The sequence below is a fragment of the Pteropus vampyrus genome, unplaced genomic scaffold (assembly GCF_000151845.1).
Source record: "Pteropus vampyrus isolate Shadow unplaced genomic scaffold, Pvam_2.0 Scaffold514, whole genome shotgun sequence".
Classification (NCBI taxonomy): domain Eukaryota; kingdom Metazoa; phylum Chordata; class Mammalia; order Chiroptera; family Pteropodidae; genus Pteropus; species Pteropus vampyrus.
Window position 1 is genome coordinate 164,254 of NW_011889295.1, and position 19,562 is coordinate 183,815.

The 19,562-nt window shown below is 48.8% G+C and overlaps 1 protein-coding gene and 1 non-coding gene across 2 annotated transcripts in view; both read left to right on the top strand.

Moving 5' to 3' along the window:
• PTK2 (protein tyrosine kinase 2) overlaps positions 1-19,562 on the top strand; it is a 179,194-nt gene that overhangs the window by 53,780 nt on the left and 105,852 nt on the right. The window contains exons 4-5 of the mRNA XM_023524973.1: positions 5,310-5,476; positions 17,574-17,661. Coding sequence (XP_023380741.1) covers positions 5,310-5,476; positions 17,574-17,661 — 255 coding nt within the window. The remainder of the gene's footprint in view (positions 1-5,309; positions 5,477-17,573; positions 17,662-19,562) is intronic.
• Positions 8,811-8,929, top strand: LOC111733020. The gene has a single exon (XR_002777810.1). It is a non-coding gene; the product is annotated as a 5S ribosomal RNA (ribosomal RNA).

The window sequence follows — 19,562 nt, forward strand, 5'->3', positions numbered from 1 at the left end:
CGCCAGCCTCTTCAGCAGCGCCCGGCAGGCTTGCAGCACGTGCTCGACATACCTTTTTGAATGACATGAAATCCTAGATGCAGTGGGGTATTTCTGAGAGAAACAAATGAGGAAACTCGGTTACTGTGGCGGAAAGCCTTAATAGGCTAATCACAAAAGAAACAGTATTGATAGTCAGAGGTTACGCCCATCCGAAACCGTACCTGGTCTTACTGATATTTCTATCAAACCTTCATCTTTATCTTATTATTATGGTTTTTAAAATCGCAAGGCCTAGAACAACTCGCTTTATGCCCAGACTTATCAAATTTAAGCAAATACATTCTAATACTGCTAACAATAAGTAGCAATTAAATTCTTGGACAATATTCTTGTCATGTCCAAAGCGTCTCAGAATTTATTAACAGGTTCATGGAAGGTTTATAAATGTATAGCATATTCTCAGGTGTCAGTAGCCCTCGTGAGCCATTAGAGAAAGGCTGCGTAATTACCTGAACCTGTGGTAGTAAGTACAATGTATTTAGTCCGTGTAGTTTGCTAAAAGGTGACTCTGCTCGGCTGGGTTCATGTTAGTACTTGTCACCAAGCTGGTAGCAGATAGAGAATAGTAGTTGAAAGTAACACTCCGATAATTTGACATTAGCTCTCTGATCGGAATGGAGACGTGCAACTTACGAGTTACGACTTTCGTGAGCAGAGTTATCCTGTGTCAAGAACGTCTGGTCACCGTTGGGGAAGGAGACCTGCCGGCAGTGTCCCGAGTTTGGCCACAGACAGTGGCCAGGAGGACTTTGTCTGCGGCAGTCCCGTGGTCCCCATTGTGTATCGTTACGTGTCATTAATAGATCGTACATGTAAGCTGTCCTCTGATCGAGGAGCAGGTGGATGCATCCTTAAAAACTTGAACTCTGATTATTATGTATTCAAATAATTTTGGTGCCAGAAAGAGCTATAAAGTTCTTAGGAAGTTAAAGTATTTCTTTCATGGATGGAGAGGACCATCTAGGAAGAGAGCTAGAAAGAAAAGCCTTAAGCAGCAAGTAGACTCCAAAGCAGCGTTAAGAAGGGGAGGCTGAGACAGCAGGACGTGAGAAAGAGGTCTTTATCAGTACACCGTAGAGACAACAATCGTGGTAGCAGAACACTGGCCCCTAAAGATGTCCACGTCCTAACCCCCAGCACCTTACATGGCAGAGGGGACTGCACGTGTGACTAAGGTTAAGGGCCTTGAGATGGAGAGATTAGGAGCCCTTCAAGGCAGCAGCCCTTTTCTGGCTGTGGTTCGAGGGAGGTGACTCCAGAAGAGAGATGAGATGCAGTGTTGCTGGCTTTGAGGGTGGAGGAAGGGGACCGCGAGCCGAGGAATGCAGGTGCCTCTGGCAGCCGAACAAGGCCAGCCCGGAACCTCTAGAAAGCTAGAAAGCCGCTCCTCCCTGGTGACACTTCCATTTCAGCCCCGTGAGAGCCACCTGAGACTTGAGCTGTGCAGTGACTGTGAGCATCAGCCCGTTTGTGCTCAGCAGCAGGGAGCTGAGCGTGACTGCACCGTCAGGAGGCCGCGCTCTGTCCTGGGGGAGTTTTAGGGCTCCTGTTAGCCGCTCAGCCAGGAGCAGGACACGAATCGGCCGCTGGATTTCCGGGTCTTGCTGTGGCACCTGAGCAATGACAGGTGCCCACCAGCCCATGTGTGGCCAGAGAAGAACAGTTAAGACTGCTCAGCTTCCTGGACGTGACCAGAAGAAACACACAGAAGGACGAGCACTGGACAGTATAAAAGACAAATCAGAAGTGGTGACAATATGTGGTCATTCTTAAGAGGAAGAGACGAACAGTGTTAATATCTCCTCTAGTAATAAATACAGAATTGTTGCAGGTTACCTGTGAGGAGATAGCTGTCCTGTCCCCCTGCCTCACCCTGCCACAGACCAGTTACCCCTTCGCATGCAGTCATCATCACGTCTTTCTCCTACGAGGGAGAGAGCGGAGGGTGAGGATCACGTCGTAGCCATCCCTGGTCCGCCCGCACCGTGCACGCGCCAGGCCCTTTGCGTGTTCGCTCAACGGATGAGCGCACGAGCACTCACGAGTGAACGCGCACGAAGGAGGAGGTTGCGTGGCTTCTTTCTACTGGTGGGAAAAGGTCATTGCTTCCCAAGCACTATCTAAAAGATAAGTGACCGAGTGAGCCCAGCCAAATCATAAAAGGAACTTTTAGAAACAAGCAAAATTACAGCTTCATCTCATTAGCGAGTAGTCAGGGAAGTGTAAATTATAACAACAGAGAAGTGGCCCCGACTCCCTGTGATGGTCCATCAAGGTGATAACCGTTTTGAGATCGATTTCAACCAGTATTGATATTATGTATCAAGTGTAATTGGTGTGGTTTTGGTGTACATTTTGGCTGTCTTCATTAAAATGTTACAGTTTACGTAGCTTTTGACCCAGCGCGTCTGTTTCTAAGCAGCATTTCTCCGTGTGTACGGCAGCAGCTGGAAGGGTATTCATAGTAGTATCTGCATTTTCACCACCCTTTGTCCCCCAAGACAAGTAAAAAAGAAAATAATTGTCCACCAGTAGTAAGATGGCTGTGTGCACTCAGTGTTATGTTGTTGATAAGATGTAAGCATTGGCTGCTTTTATCATCTTCCTTAAGGAGAGTTATTTTACCATGAATGTCCAATATGAGAATTTAATCAGGAAAGTTGTATATTCTCAAAGTTTGGGATATAACATAAATGGGTAAATGGAGATTTCAGCGTAGCCGAGTATTGATTTGTATACTAGGTTGTCATGAGCCTTCAAAGCCAGGAGGAGAAATTTAAATTTAATTCAGCTACTTTTAGCGGCATATTGTAACCCAGTTCTTTGAGCTCCCCAGAGACAGCCACTTTTCCGAAGTTATTTGTTCAGTTATCCAGAACCAAATATTTGGTACTCAAAATTATTTAAGTCACTGAGTTTATGCATTTGGCATCATTATTTAATTACCAACATGGTCATGATTTTGGCTGCTGTCCACGCTGAGTCAGAGATGAGGTTTGTCATGGTGTTGGAGAATGGGAGACAGGACAGAACACAACATGGAGGCAGAATGAGGAAGCGAAACATGAAATAAAAAGGAACGTCTCTATTCTTGCTTTTAATTTTGTTGTGGAGAGTAAAAGCTGCAGCCTCGTTTCGTCACACGGGCGTGCACTGTGGGAGTCTCGTTACGGCAGCCCGAACTCGGAGTCCTTCTGGGCGGCCTTGGGCAGCACGGTCAAGTGAACTCACTAAAATTCTGTCTGTCCCATGGAACTCCGAAGCTGGGACCCGCTTTTCCGCTAATGAGCTCCAGAGTTCTGGACTGGGCTTCTCGAGTCGATTCTGCCTCTCTGCAGATGGGCGCCTGTGTGTGCCCTGTGGGTTCGGAGGACGTGAAGGTCACCTTTGTGCGAAGGGTCATCGGGGCGGGTGCCCAGAGAAGGTGGGGTTTCTCCCGGGGTGTTGAGAGATGGTTCCTGCCCTGCCCTTAAAAGGTCGGACAAGGGCACTGGGACAGGCGGTGGGACAGGCAGCGCGGTGGGGGCAGCCGTAGCAGCGAGCCGTGCGCAGCGCAGAGGGGACCTGTGTTTCCGTCAGGGTGGCTGGCGTTGGCGTGCCCTGGGTAGCGAGCGGGCAGAGCTGAGGCAGGAGGACAAAGGCACCTTTGTGGGCATTTGAAAGCGGCGCCAGCGCCCATCCTCCGCAGCTCAGGGACCATGTGCTGGCCCGGAGGAGATGCAGAAGTCGCCTGTGAGCGAGTTACCAGAAGAAGGAGGCCCTTCCTCTAGGCAGGTCCCTGCCCCACGGCACCAGACTTCAGGGCCGGAGCCCGGGCTAGAGTTTGGCTCCTACTGGCTGCCTTGGCTGGGCGCCCTCGGGCAGGGCACAGCCTGCGCTGTCATTTACGGTGGCCTTGTTAGAAATTCCTGGCCTTGAATCCTAAAGCCTAAAAGGACATTTTCTGCCTATCTCAGATCCACCCATCCTTCCGGTCCCCGCGGGAATTCTTCTCTATACGCCGTCTTCGACTCTTCCCAGCCCGGTCCTTTGTTCCTGCCTTCTCTCTGCTACCATGTTTACCTTCTTCCTCCGCCCCTCCCCCCACCGCTTCCCTGCGCTTGGTACAAACCTTGTACCCGAAACCGAGCATCTCAAAGGGAGGCAGGCCCATGCAGGCACCGGGAACGCAGCACAGGACTTGCCCTTACTGGGTCCTCGTCAGTTTCCCTGTGTAGTGTGTGTCATTGTTTATATTTCCCGTGGCGAGGACCGGGGACTGCCGTGATCCGTGGCATCACACTGTAGCAGCTACTGTGTGCAGGAACTTCTAAGATGTGTCTGACATTTAAGTTAGATGATAGCTTCAGTTAATTGCTAATTTTTAAAAACCAGTGATGATTTTCCTTAGCAGATGTTTTCATATTAATATCAACATCATTTAAAAAACTTTATGGCCTAACAGACCGAGAAGATTGCAGGGACTGTGATAAGCACGGCCTCACATAAGGGCAGCGGGTGGTGTCCATCACGTTCCCAGGTGAGGTCCACGTATATGCCTGCTCACCAGCATCTGCCCGTGACTTCCACCCCTGCGCAGGTGCAGGCCAAGGGTCATGTCTGCGGCTTCCCTGTGCACAGCTCCGGGAAAAGCTTCACTTTCTCTAGGGAGCCTTCCCTGAAGACCTTCAAGGGTTACCTTCACCTTGCTGAACTCACGGGCCACATGTGTGAGAAGCATCAGATTCAGGGGCTTTTTTAAATTGCAGCTCATTAATCTAGAGAGAGCCAGTAGGTTGGTTCGGGCCAACTTCAGATGACGTCATATATCATCGCTGTTATCAGAAAAACTCCCTCGTGTGTTTCTGAAGGAATGTTTTTAAAGAAACAATATCAATTGCAGCCTGGTCTCGAACAATGAGCTCTCCTTGGTTCAGAAAGTGTAACCCTCCTGGGGCCTGGTCCTCAGCAAGTGACACCCGAAGGGTGGTTCTTTGCCAGGTTTTGGCAAAGGGGGAGCTGCAGAAATGTGTTGTTAGTGTCCGTGCCTTGTTCATCAGGAAATAAAAGGGAAGGGCGAGAGCCTCTTTTTGCGTCTGAACTTTTTCTTGTTCGTGAAAATACTGTATGAGAAAAATGATTCCTGAGTCAAATTAAGTGATTTATTCAACTTGACACTCTTTTACCAAAGATTTCTGATAAGTAACAAAAAGAAATGAACATTGCATTAATTTTTAGCATCCGGTTTTTTGTTTATAACAGTCATTTCTGTGGGGGGTATGTTTTAGGGCATCATTCAGAAGATAGTGGACAGTCACAAAGTAAAGCACGTGGCCTGCTATGGATTTCGCCTCAGTCACCTGCGGTCCGAGGAGGTTCACTGGCTCCATTTGGATATGGGTGTCTCCAACGTGAGGGAGAAGTATGAACTTGCACACCCACCAGAGGAGTGGAAGTAAGCTTACAAACCTACTTTGGTGTCACTCACGCTTGCTTTGTTCTGTATAGTAAATCGCGCACAAGAGGGTGAATGTCTTTGCTTAATTTTCACACTCACTGTCATTGCAACTCCTGTGTAAAGTCGGCTGATGTCTGTTAACCAGCGATCCCTTCTGCACTCGTGTTTAATCTGTCTTTGGGCCCCACTGACTTGACTGCCTGAGCGTCTGACTCATTCTGCTGCGCTGGGCTTCTGCTAGACACACTCCCCTCCCCTCGTCAGTGCCTCTTGGCTTCAGCCTCTACGCTAAGGACTCCGGCCCTGATTCCTTGCCTTTCTGTTCCGTTGGCATCCTGGTGTATGGCAGGACTTGACGCGCCCTGAGGAGACCACACCTTATTATCGTATTAATGGACCGCATAGCTTGCTTTATTGCACCCAGGGTGTGTTTGCTATTCACATAGGGCGTTAAATCAGGAAGTGATCTCCTAGTCACTCCTGCTGACCTTAATGAAACCGAGATGATTCCAGGTGAGTGGAGAGTGTTCCCGACAATCGCCCTGTCCGTGGTTCTCTCCTAATGGTATCTTTCATTACTGCGTAAACCGGCAGGCTGGCAGGGAAGCCTACATTTAAAACACGGACATTGGATTGAAGTGTAACTCGTAAGAAGGGGGCTCATGTGTTTATCGATAATGCCGCAGGAATGGGGGGATTGTAGATGGAAGAGGGCGTTCAGATGTAGCAGCTTCAAGCCAAGCATCTGCGTTAATTAGACATTTTCAAAGAAAAGCCAACATTTTGGGGCTCACAAATCTCTAGTTGAATAAAATCTTACGCTAGTGATAGACTTTATCTAAGAAATATACTCGCGTCTTCAGACTTATCAAGGAGCTACAGCTGAGCAAACGAGATAGTCCATGACAATGTGGTGTGGTTGGTTTCCATCAAGGGCTAGTGAAAACTCGACCTCCAGCTATTTAGTCAGTTAATCAAACAAGTGTTTAAGAACTAAGAATATTTAATAATTAGTTTAACATACCTGCAGGTCTCTTTATGTAACACAATTCTATTATCCTCTTAATTTATGTAGACATGCAGAGGCATACTTCATTATAATGTTTTTTTATGCTCCGTAAAATGTTCGTTGAGTGTAACTCTCTTGAGTATAGGAGCTTTGTTTTTGTTCTTTCAAGGCAATTTATTTTACCTTATTTCAAGTAGAGTAGGCAGTGCTTTATGAAATGGAGCGTGAATCTTCAAAATAAGAGAAGTTTGGGCTGGGTTAGATAGAGCTTCACATAGGCCGACCCCGCTCAGATGAAAGGTGGTGAAGATGCTGCTGCTGCTGCTCATACCGATGACAATGAGGGCGATGGTGCTGATACATTGTCACCCCTGAGCGGCTGCTAAGAACCAGGTGCTGTGCCAGCTGTATGCTATTTGTAATTGTATATTCATAATTTGTAAAATGTGTATTTCATTTCATGCTTCCAAAACCTTAATAGGTAAAGACGATTTTTAAACCCTATTTTACAAATGAAAACAGGCCCAACAAAATCGATTTAAGTTGCATTCACATAAATAGTTTGTGACACAGCTTTGACTTAAATTTAGCTCTCTGAATGCATAATACATACAGGTTTTAAAAATCAGTGTGCCTGTCTCGATAGGAATAATATGATCTTAGACACGCCGGGAGTGTAGCTAGGCTCCTAAGGTTAGTGAAGGCGGCGTGGATGGAAGGTAGAGAGAGGTAGTGAGAGGAAATGCAGAGACATCAGAGATGCGGTTGATACTGTCGCGGTGTTTTCAGAGTGGGAGGGTTAATGCTGATTGTTTCATATATTTAAAAGGAGAGGGAATTTAAAGTGTCACTGATGAAGAGAAAACTATTAAAAATAACCAAGCAGATTTTTAAAAAAACCAAACAGAAGTTCTAGAAATCGTTGGATAGATAAAACAGCAGATCAGGTAGAGCTGAAAACTTAGTAAACAGGGTTGTGGATCCAAAGCAAAGCGTGGAGAGATGACCAGATAGCAAATACGGAAGCAAGTTCATGCAGCACGAAGAGTGGAAGGTCAGCCTGCTTCTGATAGAACCCTAGACGAAGAGAATGAAAGGACCGAGGAAGAGGAAGTAATCAGAGAAGATGGCTGAGAATTTTCTAGAATCCATGAATGATAGGAGTCCTCAAGTAGAGGATTAACATAAAATCCCAAACAGCGTTAATGAAACTAAATCCACACTTCGGCAGATTACCAGACGGCAGTGCTGTCTAAAAGAAAAAGGGTGATGTTAAAAGCAAGCAGAGAGAAACTCGGACTTCTGCTCAGCAGTCATGCCAAGAAAATAGTGGACTAATACATTCGAAGTGGTGAGAAAGAGTCGCTGGCCCCCTGTATTCGTTTGCCTGGTTAAACTACCGTTAAAGAACTGGGTGACAGATATTTTCCTTGGAGAGTTTGCCACCGCAGGAACCCCCTGCGGGCATTTTCAGGGGAAAGGAGAGTGGTTTCCGGCGGAGGGTCTCAGACGCAGGAAGGGACGCCAGCAGAAAATGGGGTGGCTCCAAGTAAGCATTGGCTCTAACTACAAAAATAATGTAAAGAACGGATTTTTTTAATATTTAAAAAATAGAACTAGACGCATGTCAGAAAAGGTGGTGAGAATTAAAGCTCTGTCAGTGAAGTTTTAAAATGATATCTTAGGGTAACAGCCAAAACGTCAGTGTTAGAGTTTATAACTTCAACAGACGCCTAAGTAGATGTGAGCGAAATGCAAAGCAAGAAGTGGAGAAAAGGCATCAGCAGACGGGCACGTGGGAGACACAAGTAAGATTTTAGAAGTAAATGCGGGTGGACTGACAGGAAGCGGTCAGATTATTGGTGTGTGATTAAAAAGTACATTCCAGCCAGCTGTGTTTGTAAGAGCTATCCAAAACAGAGATGGCCACACGTTTTTCTTTGATTTACAGGAGGAAGAGGTTTTACCTAAAGATCAGTACACATGTACATGTGTGTATCTTAGAACTATTTATATGTGATGGATCTACATAAATATTCTACAAAACTATTCTTAGTCTTACTATTTACACTAAAACCTAAGGTTTTCTCTTTAGTGTCATTCTGTTCTACTTCATTTAGATAGATGGGTAGGTAGGTAGATACATGAATAGGTAGACAGACGAAAGGATTTCACTACTCACTAACTAGTGGGGCGGGGGTGGATTGAAATTGTTCTATTAATATCCTGTGCAAAAAGTTCTAAGACTGGCAAGCATTATTAGGGATGTAGAGGCCAACTACATACTATAATAAAAGGCTCATCAAGAATTTAATATGTAAAGTCTACGGCCATGCCACCCTGAACGTGCCCGATCCCGTCTGATCTCGGAAGCTAAGCACGGTCGGGCCTGGATAGTACTTGGATGGGAGACCACCTAGGAGGACCAGGTGCTGTAGGTGTGAAAAACAAAAAATAAGGGATTGTAAGCTGACAGGGTCCTTGCAATCTGTGAGGTCAACCAAGGGTTGCCTCGCCTAAAAAATAAAAAAAAAAAGTAATATGTACAGAAATAGATATAACTCTTAAACTTATAAATTCCTAAAGACATTTTTCCAAATGTATAAAGCAAAAATGTTTATAAAAGAGTAAAACTCACCTCCTAATAATTAAAACAGAAGGAAGACAATAGGAAGTAAATAGGTTTTAAATTGCGTGTTTATTCTTTCTAATGGTGGAAATGTAAAATTTTGCACATAACAGTATATGAATCCTTTTAAAAACACATTCTCAAATATTTCATGGTTCAAAGCACAGCGCCCAGCTTTCTGAGGGTCCGGCTTTAATGCTTTACTCCGAACCCCCGGCGGGCTCGTCTTCGTCCTGCAGTCCAGAGCCCGCGGCAGCTGCCCCCGTCGGTCCCTCCCTCCCGTCCACACACTCCCTCACTCAGCCTCCCGGAGACCAGGCCCCCCAGCGGGAACGGTCCTCCCCGCCTCTGCCGACCATCAGGCCTGTTCTGCTTAGCTTCTAAGTTCGGCCGGCTCCAGGGGTCTCTTTTCCTCTCTCTCTGCTCTCTCCAGACCTGTGTGAAATTCCGCTTTAGTTGGATAGACACGGGAAACATGAACGTGACGGCAGTAACCCAGGCAGAAATCACAGATGTGGTGGACTAGGCGAGTGGCAGTGGGGGGCATGAGGAGCAGTCGTACAGGGATACACTTTTAGGGTAGAGCTCTTGGGATTTGCTGGTGGATCTTTTAAAATATAAACATCCAATGAAATGTGTAAATCGTTCCTGCTTAGAAACCTCTAGTAGCTCCTCATCCACCCAGAGCCAGCTCCAGAGTTTCTGACGCCCTCGCAGTCCTCGTCTCCTGCCGCTTCCTCCGCGCTGGCTCCGCGCCGGCGACGCTGGCCTTGCAAATTCCCGCGTCCTCTCTTCACAGGTCCTCAGGCCGGGCTCTGCTCCATGGCCAGCCCCCTTGCTTGTTGACTAGTGCGGCCCTCCATCTCACCTCCCTCTCTGCCTTCATCTTCTAGAACGTCTCGCTCGCTCCGCTGGCCACACCAGCGCTCCCGCTGCTTCTTGAAGAAGTTTAGCGCGTGCTCCGTGCGATCGCTGACCTTGAACTCGGTGTGATCGCTGAGTCTGCTCTTCCGCCATTTCCAGCGTGGCTTGGGTCTCCCTTCGTTTAGGGCGAGTGCTCTGCTGTCCCCTCCCCCGTGGCCGTCTCAGGCCGTTCTGTCTTTAGAGCCCAGTGCTGACCGATACTTGTCTCCCTCAGAGACCGCGCCTTAGTCACTGCTCTTTTCCTGGCTCCTTGTCCTGCCTGCTGTTCAGCAGTCACCCAGGAAAAAATGCGTGAGAACTGAATCAGCAATGATGAAATTGTAAAATAAACAAGAAGCACAGTAATTCGATGGTATAGTAACTTGTATCCAACTAGTACTAGTATACGTTAGTAACAGTGTTCCCATAGCAACACTACTTCCTGTGCATCAGACATTGCACTACGCACTTGACTTGGCAAAATTAACTCGTATCACAATTGTCTTATCAAGGAGGGCGGGCTCTCCGCTGTGGTTCGGAGCAGCCTGATGACTCTCCCAAGGTGCCGCTTCGTTGGGTGGCAGAGTGAGGCCAGACGCTCAGCTGTTTCTCCCCTACCGTGTTAGATACGTGACTGCAAGAGACAGAACATTCGCAGACCTCTCACTGCATAGATGGGCGCGTGGGGCAGCGCAGTTCTGGCTTTAGTTCTGAGAAGTGAGGTCTCAGTATTCAGATAAAATTGTGGGACTCGTAGGATAACTGGAAATCGGTTTCTGTTCCTGTGAGGTTTGAACAGAGATGTTTCGTGCCATCTGCCAGAGGATCTGTTCATATTGTTAAATGAACCTGAGCTGTAGACTTGTTAACTTGAGTCTTCAGTTCTTCGAAGACCTCAGGAAGCCAGCTTGCTACTCGCGTATTTGGTTACAGCCGTCTCAGGTGGGAGAACGGAGATGCTAGGACATGTCACTGAGGGAAGGAAGGGCCGATTTGATAAATGGCTATTCTTGTAGGAAGGGTAACAACAGAATTAGATCCTGCCTCAAACAACACGCAGAAATCTACTTGAGATGGATCAAGCTTTAAAAAAGAGAAAATTTAATGGAAAATATAGTTGAACGTATCTGGCCCTGGAGTAGAAGATTTTCTAAATACTCTAAAATGTTCACTGTAAAAGGAAAGAATCGCAAATTTGACTTTATTGAGATTAAGAGGTTCTGTTTATCAGAAGATATATTTGTAAGATTACAGAACAGGTTGCAACTGGGAGATGAAATTTGCAACACATGTGATGGACAGAAGACGGTGCCTAGGGTTCTTCTGGTCAATGTGAAAACTGCAGACAGCTCAGTGGACAAGAGACATGAAGGTATTTTCATAAAAGAGGAAACAAGTTTGGGTACTTCATAGAGGACACTGTCTGCTTCGCTGTGATCACTGTAGAGAGATGCACGTTAGGGATGGAGGCAGTGCGGTCTGGACCACAGCGAGATTCCAGCTTGCGCTGTCCGGTGGGTGCAGTATCAGCCAGGGGGGCCGTGACTCCCATGGGTCTCGCCTGCTTTACTGGGGAGAATGCCAGTTGGGGAAACCATTTGGGAAAAGAGCTTAGTGTCCCCATGAAAACCTGGACGTCACATGCCCTCCAGTCCTGCGCTTCCACTCCACGTTCTGCCTTGAGAGGCTCACATCTCTGGACGAGGCTGGACACACATGAGTGTTCATAGACGAGCCAGAGACAGGTCAGCCGTGTGGACTGGTCACACAGTGGGATGTTACACAGGTCAAAAGGGACGGACGATAGGGACATGCACCCGTATGGATGGATCGTAGCCAAATAACACTGTGTGACAAGTAAGCCCCCGGACAGTGGTGTGAACGTACTGAACACTAGTGCCACTGAATCGAGCACTGTGAAATGTTCTTTTCTTTGTTATGTTCATTTTACTTCAATCATTTTTTTTTTTTTAAAGTAAGTTTCGAAAGATGAGATACAGCATGATACAGCTTTATAAAGTGAAAAACAAAATAAGCCCGGAATTGCTGTTGGGAGCACGTCAGTTGACTAACACAGCTTGGAACACAGAAATAAAGGGGCAGAGGGAAATGGGTGGTCCAGAGCCTCTGCAGGGGGCAGCACCCCACCCCCACACAGGCCCCAGAGGACCTGGGGCAGAGCTTGACAGCCCTCCTGTGGAGGGCACCTGCGGCTGTGCCCCGCCCTTCGCAGTCCGTTCAGGAGGGGCTTGCCCAGGTCACTGCGCTCCTGGCAGATCCCAGGTCAGGGACGGTGTTTGGTAGGATCTCAGCCCAAATCGGCAAAATGGCAGTTCCACATGGAGTTTATAATTCAGCTAAGGGTAGTGCAGTTTTGAGAGATTTTCGTCAGATTTAAACTCTGAAGTTTTGCACTTGGATAATTAAGTTCTGATTAACTGAATTCTGATCACTAGATTCCAGTGTCTGGAATCACCTTCCGGAGTAGTCTCTTTGGCTTCCGAGGGGGCTAATCAGTGACAGACAGACTGTAAGAGCTTTTGGGGAAATGGCCGGCCCGGTCAGATACCAAGTCAAGGCTTCGAGGGCCGGGTCCCAGACCAGGCAGACCAGGCAGACCAGGCGCCCTCGGTGCGTGAGGAAGCGCCAGGGCCTTCTGCAGAGCAGCGGGAAGGAAAGTGCTTGGCATTCTCAGGATGCGCTCTGCTCTCCACTGCGCAGAGAGCCGCTCCTCGCCTTGGGTAGACGGGACCCCCGGCCTTCGCAGGGCGCAGAATCGTTCCCCTAGAGGAAAGGTGTCCTTTCTCAAAGATAGCGAAAGAAAATGAATAAAGATAGTGTAGGAAGTTTTAGATTGTATTTCGATAGTGACATTCCATATGCATATGTCTTAATTTGAAAAGCCAGTCTTTCATTATAGTACAGAATTCAACAAGCGATCTTAAAGATTTCAAGTAATAAGACAGTAAGCAGGAGAAAGCTCTGATAAGTTTGGAAGTGACCCCTTTCAAAACAGATGAACCTCTCAATTTTCTCATTTATTATTAAACATTTTCCGGCTGCTTCTGTACCAGACACTGACGGTGCAGAGATGAGTAGGTTTCTATGTGTTTGTGGTTCTACGAGACATTTATCGACCACGCCAGTTTAAAACTGGGTTTGATGGGTATTTGCTGCCACAGCTACAGGACAGTTGGTCTTATGTGTCTGGGAATTTTTAAAAATTCTCAATATGTATCAAAAGTTGCAAAAATAGTAGCCTCCCTAAATGTTAAAATCTTGCATAAACAGTCCAGTTATTGAAACCAGGAAATTCACATTGATTCATTGCTATTAACTAACCTACAGATGTGATTCAAATTTCACAGCTGTCACATTAGCGTCCCTCTTCTGGTCTGGGATCCAGTTCAGAATACCATGTTGCCTGACGTGTCTCCTTAGGACTCCTCCTGTCTGGGACAGCTCTCTGTCTTCGTCCTGCGTGACCTTGGCAGCTTGGAAGAGTACTGGTTGTTTGTGCCGCATCCCTCAATTTAGATTTGTCTGGTGTGTTCCCCCCGCCCCCCACCCCCGAGGATGTTAAGGTTATGAGTTTGGGGCAAGGACACCATAGCCAGGACGTCACGCCCCTCTCATTGCCTTTTATCAGGAGGTCTGCAATGACCACGTGACTCGTTTTGCTGGTGGTTTTTGCTCAGATCGTTGGGTTAGTGTGGCGGCCAGATCTCTCCACTATACAGCGATTACGTTTCCCTTTGTCACTGAGAAATGTCTGGCGGAGAGATGCAGAGACTGTACAGACGTCCTGTTTCTCGTATTTTCACCCACTGAACTCAGCATCATTGATGAGTTTTTCTCGCAGCAGTTTTGACTGATTTTTGCCGAATGGTGAATTTCTGCCTGCATCCTTCCTTCGAGGCTCTTAAATTGGAAATCCTCCGTGAGAAGGGCGTGTGGCGCAGGTTGTTCACGAGCGTCACCGCCGCTGTTTCGCGAAGTGACGCTTAGCTTCTTTCATCGCACACTGGCCAGCCCCTCCCTCAGCGTCAGGGGCGGCACAGCCTTCGGCCGCCTCGGCTTTCTGGACCGTGTCCTGCTCCTCCCGCCGTTGGTTGGCTTGTGGTATTTTGTGGTGCTCGTAGCTGGCGACGAGACCGAGGCAATTAGATGCCCATGGTATTCGTAGGACGTGTTGCTCAGGAGCGGAAGGTGCAGCGTGCTGTCATCTGGGGCACGTGTCACCTAGTTGCTGTCCTGAGATCTGTGGCGGCCTGTGGCAGAGGAGCGGGTGACGTCGCAGGCAGCCCGGCTCTTCGGGTCGGAGCAGGAGCGGAAGGAACGCGGGCACATACGTGGCAGAGACGGGGAGCTGGGTGTCAGCGCTGGTGACCGGGAGGCTGCGGGGTCCGGGGCTGTGGTCTAAGGACTGAGGCGAGGCAACTGGACTGGAACTGAATTAGGGGACCTTGAGCAGAGTCTCAGTAGGGGTGCGAGGGGGAAGCACGCTGGCCCGTGGTGGGCTTTGACTCAAGGGCCGAAGTCCTTGATGCGTCTGAAGATGTCACCTGCCTGGCTGCTGGGACACGGGGCCAGTGTGCGGTCCTCCCCGTCTGAGCCGCAGGCACGCCCCCCCCCCCCCACCGTTGCAGTCTGCCTTTGGGCATCCACGCGTGTCCTTGCGGGAGAGGAGCCCCATGTTGCCTCTTAAACGCGTGGGCCCTGGGCAAAGTATAGAATCCTCTAGAATCCTTTAACCCCATTAACCTGGTCATGTCCCACGCACCGTAGTGCAGGTGCCCTGGTCTCCTCCTTCCTTTGGCCCACGTCGTCTGGTGTGCACAGTGTCACCTGGCCAGCCCTCAGCTGTGCGCAGCCTGCGGGGCACCGCTCCGCGCACAGCGCTCCGAGAGCGCAGGGTGCTCCGCGAGCCCACCCCACGAGGCCCTCGCTGCGGTCCCTGCGGTCGCTGCGGGCCGGCCGCAGCTGCCTTCGCGCGCTCCTCCTGCTGGCCGGGGCTCTGGTCCCTGCACGCAGCCGCGTCACTCCCCTCCCCCTTCCCTCTAGACCTTCGGCGGGATAGCACCGACCAGTGTCCCTCACCGACTGCCCTTCGTGAAATAGCTCATCGTTCCCCTCACCTTGCCTGCTGTCTCTACGGCACTACCCGCGACCTCACACATGCTTGCGTATTTGCGGTGTGACTTCCACCACAAAGATGCCACCTTTCTCACGGCCAGCACTCTGCCTGTTCAAGTCCCCACTGTACCCCCAGCCCCTAGACGGTGCCTGGCTCATGACGGTGCTGAGAGTGTTTGTGGAGTAATTACCGACATAATAAATAAGCCCCTGAGCCCGTCATTTTTATGCGCCAGCGACTGTGCCGGGGTTTCGTGTCGCGGACTCATTTATTTCTCCAGCGTCTTTACAAGGAGATGGAGGCCCAGAGAGGTGATGGCAGAGTGACTAGTGGCGGTGCCGGAATTCAGGCAGAGGTGGTCTCGATCCAGAGCCCACGTTCTTTCGCTTCTGGGCTCGTTGCTGATTGAGAGAAGTCGTGTAGTTAAAATGCTTGTCACGACTCCTGTCCTGTTCCGAGTCGGCGCGACGGGTCGTTGTCTCACCACCGTCTGCATCAGGGCGCTGCGTGTTCAGAGCGTGGGTGTGGGGCCAGGCCGCCAGACGTTTGACACGGGACCTGTTTCGTCATCGTTAAAACGGGGTAAGCTTGCTGCCCAGAGCCTCCCGCGTCCCGTGTCATTCCAGGGCTCACAGCCTTGGGACTGATCGCTTACTCTTGCTGTCCATCCCCCACCGGAAAAACGCAAACGTCTGAGGGCCAGCCCTCGGCCCGTTTGATTCCTGCTGACATTTTCCCAGTCTGCTAAGTAAAATTACTTCTGCCCTCTGAGTCCACTGAGAAATAGTGCCTGTACGGTGCCTGGGAAGTCCCAAATTCAGAGTAGATGAAATTCGTTACGCTTCCACGGATGATGGCCCAGTGCAGACTGTCTGCAGGGAGTCGTCGAACTCCTTCTGGAAGCGAGAGTGAGATGGGCCCTCCCTGTCTGCAGTCGTGCTTGGCAGTAGGGCGGACTCTTAGCGAGCTCAGCAGAGCTTGGGTTTGTGTGTCTCACGGTTTTTCCACCTTTAACCAAAAGAGTTGTATCGATTACTTGGTGCTTTTTTTCCTTGTGAGTCTATTACATTTTTTAAAGGGTCGGTTAACAAAACTTGTAGAAAAAAACCTATCTTTATAATCTTTGGGCATGCGCACATTTTATAAACAAAACACTAAGAGTTTACTAGAAAGGAAAAGAATAAATAGGACTACATAAAAATTAAGAACTTCCTTTCTCAAAAGATACCATTAAAATGAAAAGATTTTTAAAATAATTTTTAAAAGATAGCATTAGAGAGTGAAAAGCAGGCCATAGAGCGGGAGAGGAAGTCACTAACTCTGACAGAGGGCTCGCGTGCGGGATTTTGAGTACCTACAGATCAGTTGGGCGGCTGCCAGTAGACAATCAGCTCTGTAGAAAAAAAGACAAAAACTTTTATAAGACACTTTACGAAAGAAGCTATCCAAAATGGCCTGTTATCATACTAGTGCCCAGGTTCATTATTCGTCAAGGAAGTACCAGGTAAAGCCACTATGTACTATTGCAATAAATATCAGTAACTAAAACGAAGACGTTGGGAATGCTATGTAGAGGCGGGATAGGGAGGAACCGGAGCGCCCCGGGCTGCCGGTGGGAGTGTAAATTGGTGCAGCTCTTCCACTTTTAGTGTTTGGTAATATTGGTAAAGCTCATGTGTGTATTTGTTGTTATCCAGTGACTCAGATCCTAGTGGATACCCAACAGACACATGTGCACACGTGCACCCAGAAACGCGCGTAAGGGTGTTCATGTGGGTAGGCGGGGCGGGGAGGAAGAACGAGAGATCAGAGAGCATTCTGGTGAAATTCGTTTGGTGTGGCCGTTCTTGAAGCCTGGCTTCTCGAGCAAACGTGACTTTTTTATGCTTAGAGGGAGAAAAAGTGTTCATGGCAGCATTCATTATTCCTAATAGCCGAAACGTGGGGCTAGCTCGAATGGCCGGCAGCAATGTGGATCATAGTTGGGGTGTATCATGCAGTGCAACGCTTTAAGCAGACTGCAGCTACTAGGCATGACTGCCTCTCGCAAGCATGTTGATGAACGAAAGAAGCCAGGCACCAGAGGCACTTCCGGTGTGACTCTGTGCAGGTGAAGGTAGCCATCGGACGCATAATGTGACAGCGCCCGGGCAGTGGGGGAAAATGACTCGTAGGGCGGCAGGGACTTCTGGGCGCTTCTTACCACGCTGTCTCCTTGTCGAGTGGTTGAGCTGAAGACACTTGTGTGCGTGTTTTTGTACTGAAAACAAAACATTTACAGATTGATTATATTTTAACTTATTTTAAAAATATTTCGGAGTTATCGGCAGTGCCATACTCACCGTCATGTTGTAGTTGTAGACTGTGCATTGAGATACTTATTTCTAATTGTTCTGTTTTGTGAATTATCTTTTAGATATGAATTGAGAATTCGTTATTTGCCAAAAGGATTTCTAAACCAGTTTACCGAAGACAAGCCAACTTTGAATTTCTTCTATCAACAGGTACAAGAGGGTGATTTAATATACTTTTTTCTTTTGTTTCTTTGAATCCTATTTACTACGCGGTTTTTATTAGGATTACATTAAACCTAACATTTGGGAGAATGTAAATTTGTCATCGCGTGGCAGTAAGAATCTTTTAACTAGTGAGAAATTAAAAATTTTGTGAATTTTTATGTGCTTGGGCAAATCTTAAAAGAGACTTCGTGGAGACAGTAAATCCTAAGTGATACAACCATTGTTCTGTCTTTAATTCAAGTATATTTATTATGCCTGAATATCAACAGATTTGTGAGATGTAGAATTTATCGTCAGAGCCAACTGCATCATACAACCTTGGTAGCAGTTTGTATAACAATAAAGCCAAAGTTGACTTTCCACTAAGAGTAGCTTGCTTTTATCCCATAAGGTGTTAATTAGACAATAACTATGTGGCCTAAATGAACCGACACAGTTTTATGACCAAATAAATGTCATTTGTTAATATTCATGAAGAGTGCCCCCCAGATTATCTAATGAATATCAAAGAGACACTTGTACATGCGATTTTGCCATTTAAATGCACTTGGTGATTTTTTGGTTGAATAAAAATACTCTAAGTATCTACCGTGGGCTGAGAATGCAGAAGTTAATGCCCTTACCGGCACCCTCAACCCCGTGGTCCAGGGGCGGCGCCCCTAAACCACTGCGCATGCTCGCTCCCGTGGGCAGGGCTGCTGCCCCGTGGGAGGGGGCTCCCTGGAGAGCTGCCGTCTGAGGAGCCTCCACTTTGCAGATGAGGGAGGGATGTACTCTGAGAAACACAGTGCGTTGAAATCCCAGCCCGTGTGGCTGAGAAGGGGCGAGAGAGACAGGAGCACGTCGTGACAAAGGGGCTTCGGTTTTCTCCCGCCGAGGACTGGGAGCCACTCGAAGCGTGCCCTCGGCGACGGTCTTGATCACAGTTTTGTTTGCAGCCATTTGGGCAGGAAGTTAGAATGGCGTGCGGTGCAGCGGGGCAGCAAGCAGCTGGGGCTGGGGTTTGCGATCGCGCTGGCCGGGAATCGAACCCGGGCCTCCTGCGTGGCAGGCGAGAATCCTGCCACCGAACCGCCTCCAACAAGCAGCTTCAGGGAGTGGACTTGACGGGACTCAGGTTGAGCCAAGACGGAGCCTGAGCATGAGGAAGAGTCGCATCGGTCCAGGCACCTAGTGTCAGGAAAGAAAAGGGGGATCGGATTTGGGAGGGCGGCGGGAAGCGGGGTGATCTCCCCGGAGGAGCTCGCTGGCTATTCCTGCTACCCCAGCGGAGACGGCGGGGAGCGAAGGGAGCGTCCGGGTGCTGGGGTCTGTCTGCTCGTCTGTGACATAGACGTCACGCCGGCGGAGTAAGGTGTTAGGACAGGGACTCGTGGAGACTCGTGAGGGTTTTCAGTAATCAGCGTGATGGGGCAGGGGGTGGGGCCCAGCAGGGAGAGAGAGCGGTCACGCGTCCGTCCAGCGCAGGTCGTCGAGGCCCTCGTGCCACAGGAAGCGTCCCAGTTTACGATCCGCTTCTCGCCGGCGCCACGCCAGCTCGCCTCGTCCTTCACCAGGGCGGCGAGCTTCGGGTTTCCGCGGAGGAGGCGTCGGGACAGTGTAGCTAACCAGCGCGCTCAGGCTGTATTTTTCTCTCGTAGATGGTCTGTGTCACCATTGGCATAATGTCTTTGAAAAATTCCACCCACAGAGGAAATCTGTGACAGCTTTAGGGACACCGACTTCCAGAGTGCGTACCGCAGGCCGAATGGCTCACAGCTACTTTTTATAACTTCTAGGCTAACCTAAAGGTCGCAGCTGCTTTGTTCTTTTCGCTGTGACTGGCTTGTCCTAGTTTTCCCGTTCGGAACACCTCGCCTCGTCCATACGATTGCAAGTTGCTGCCA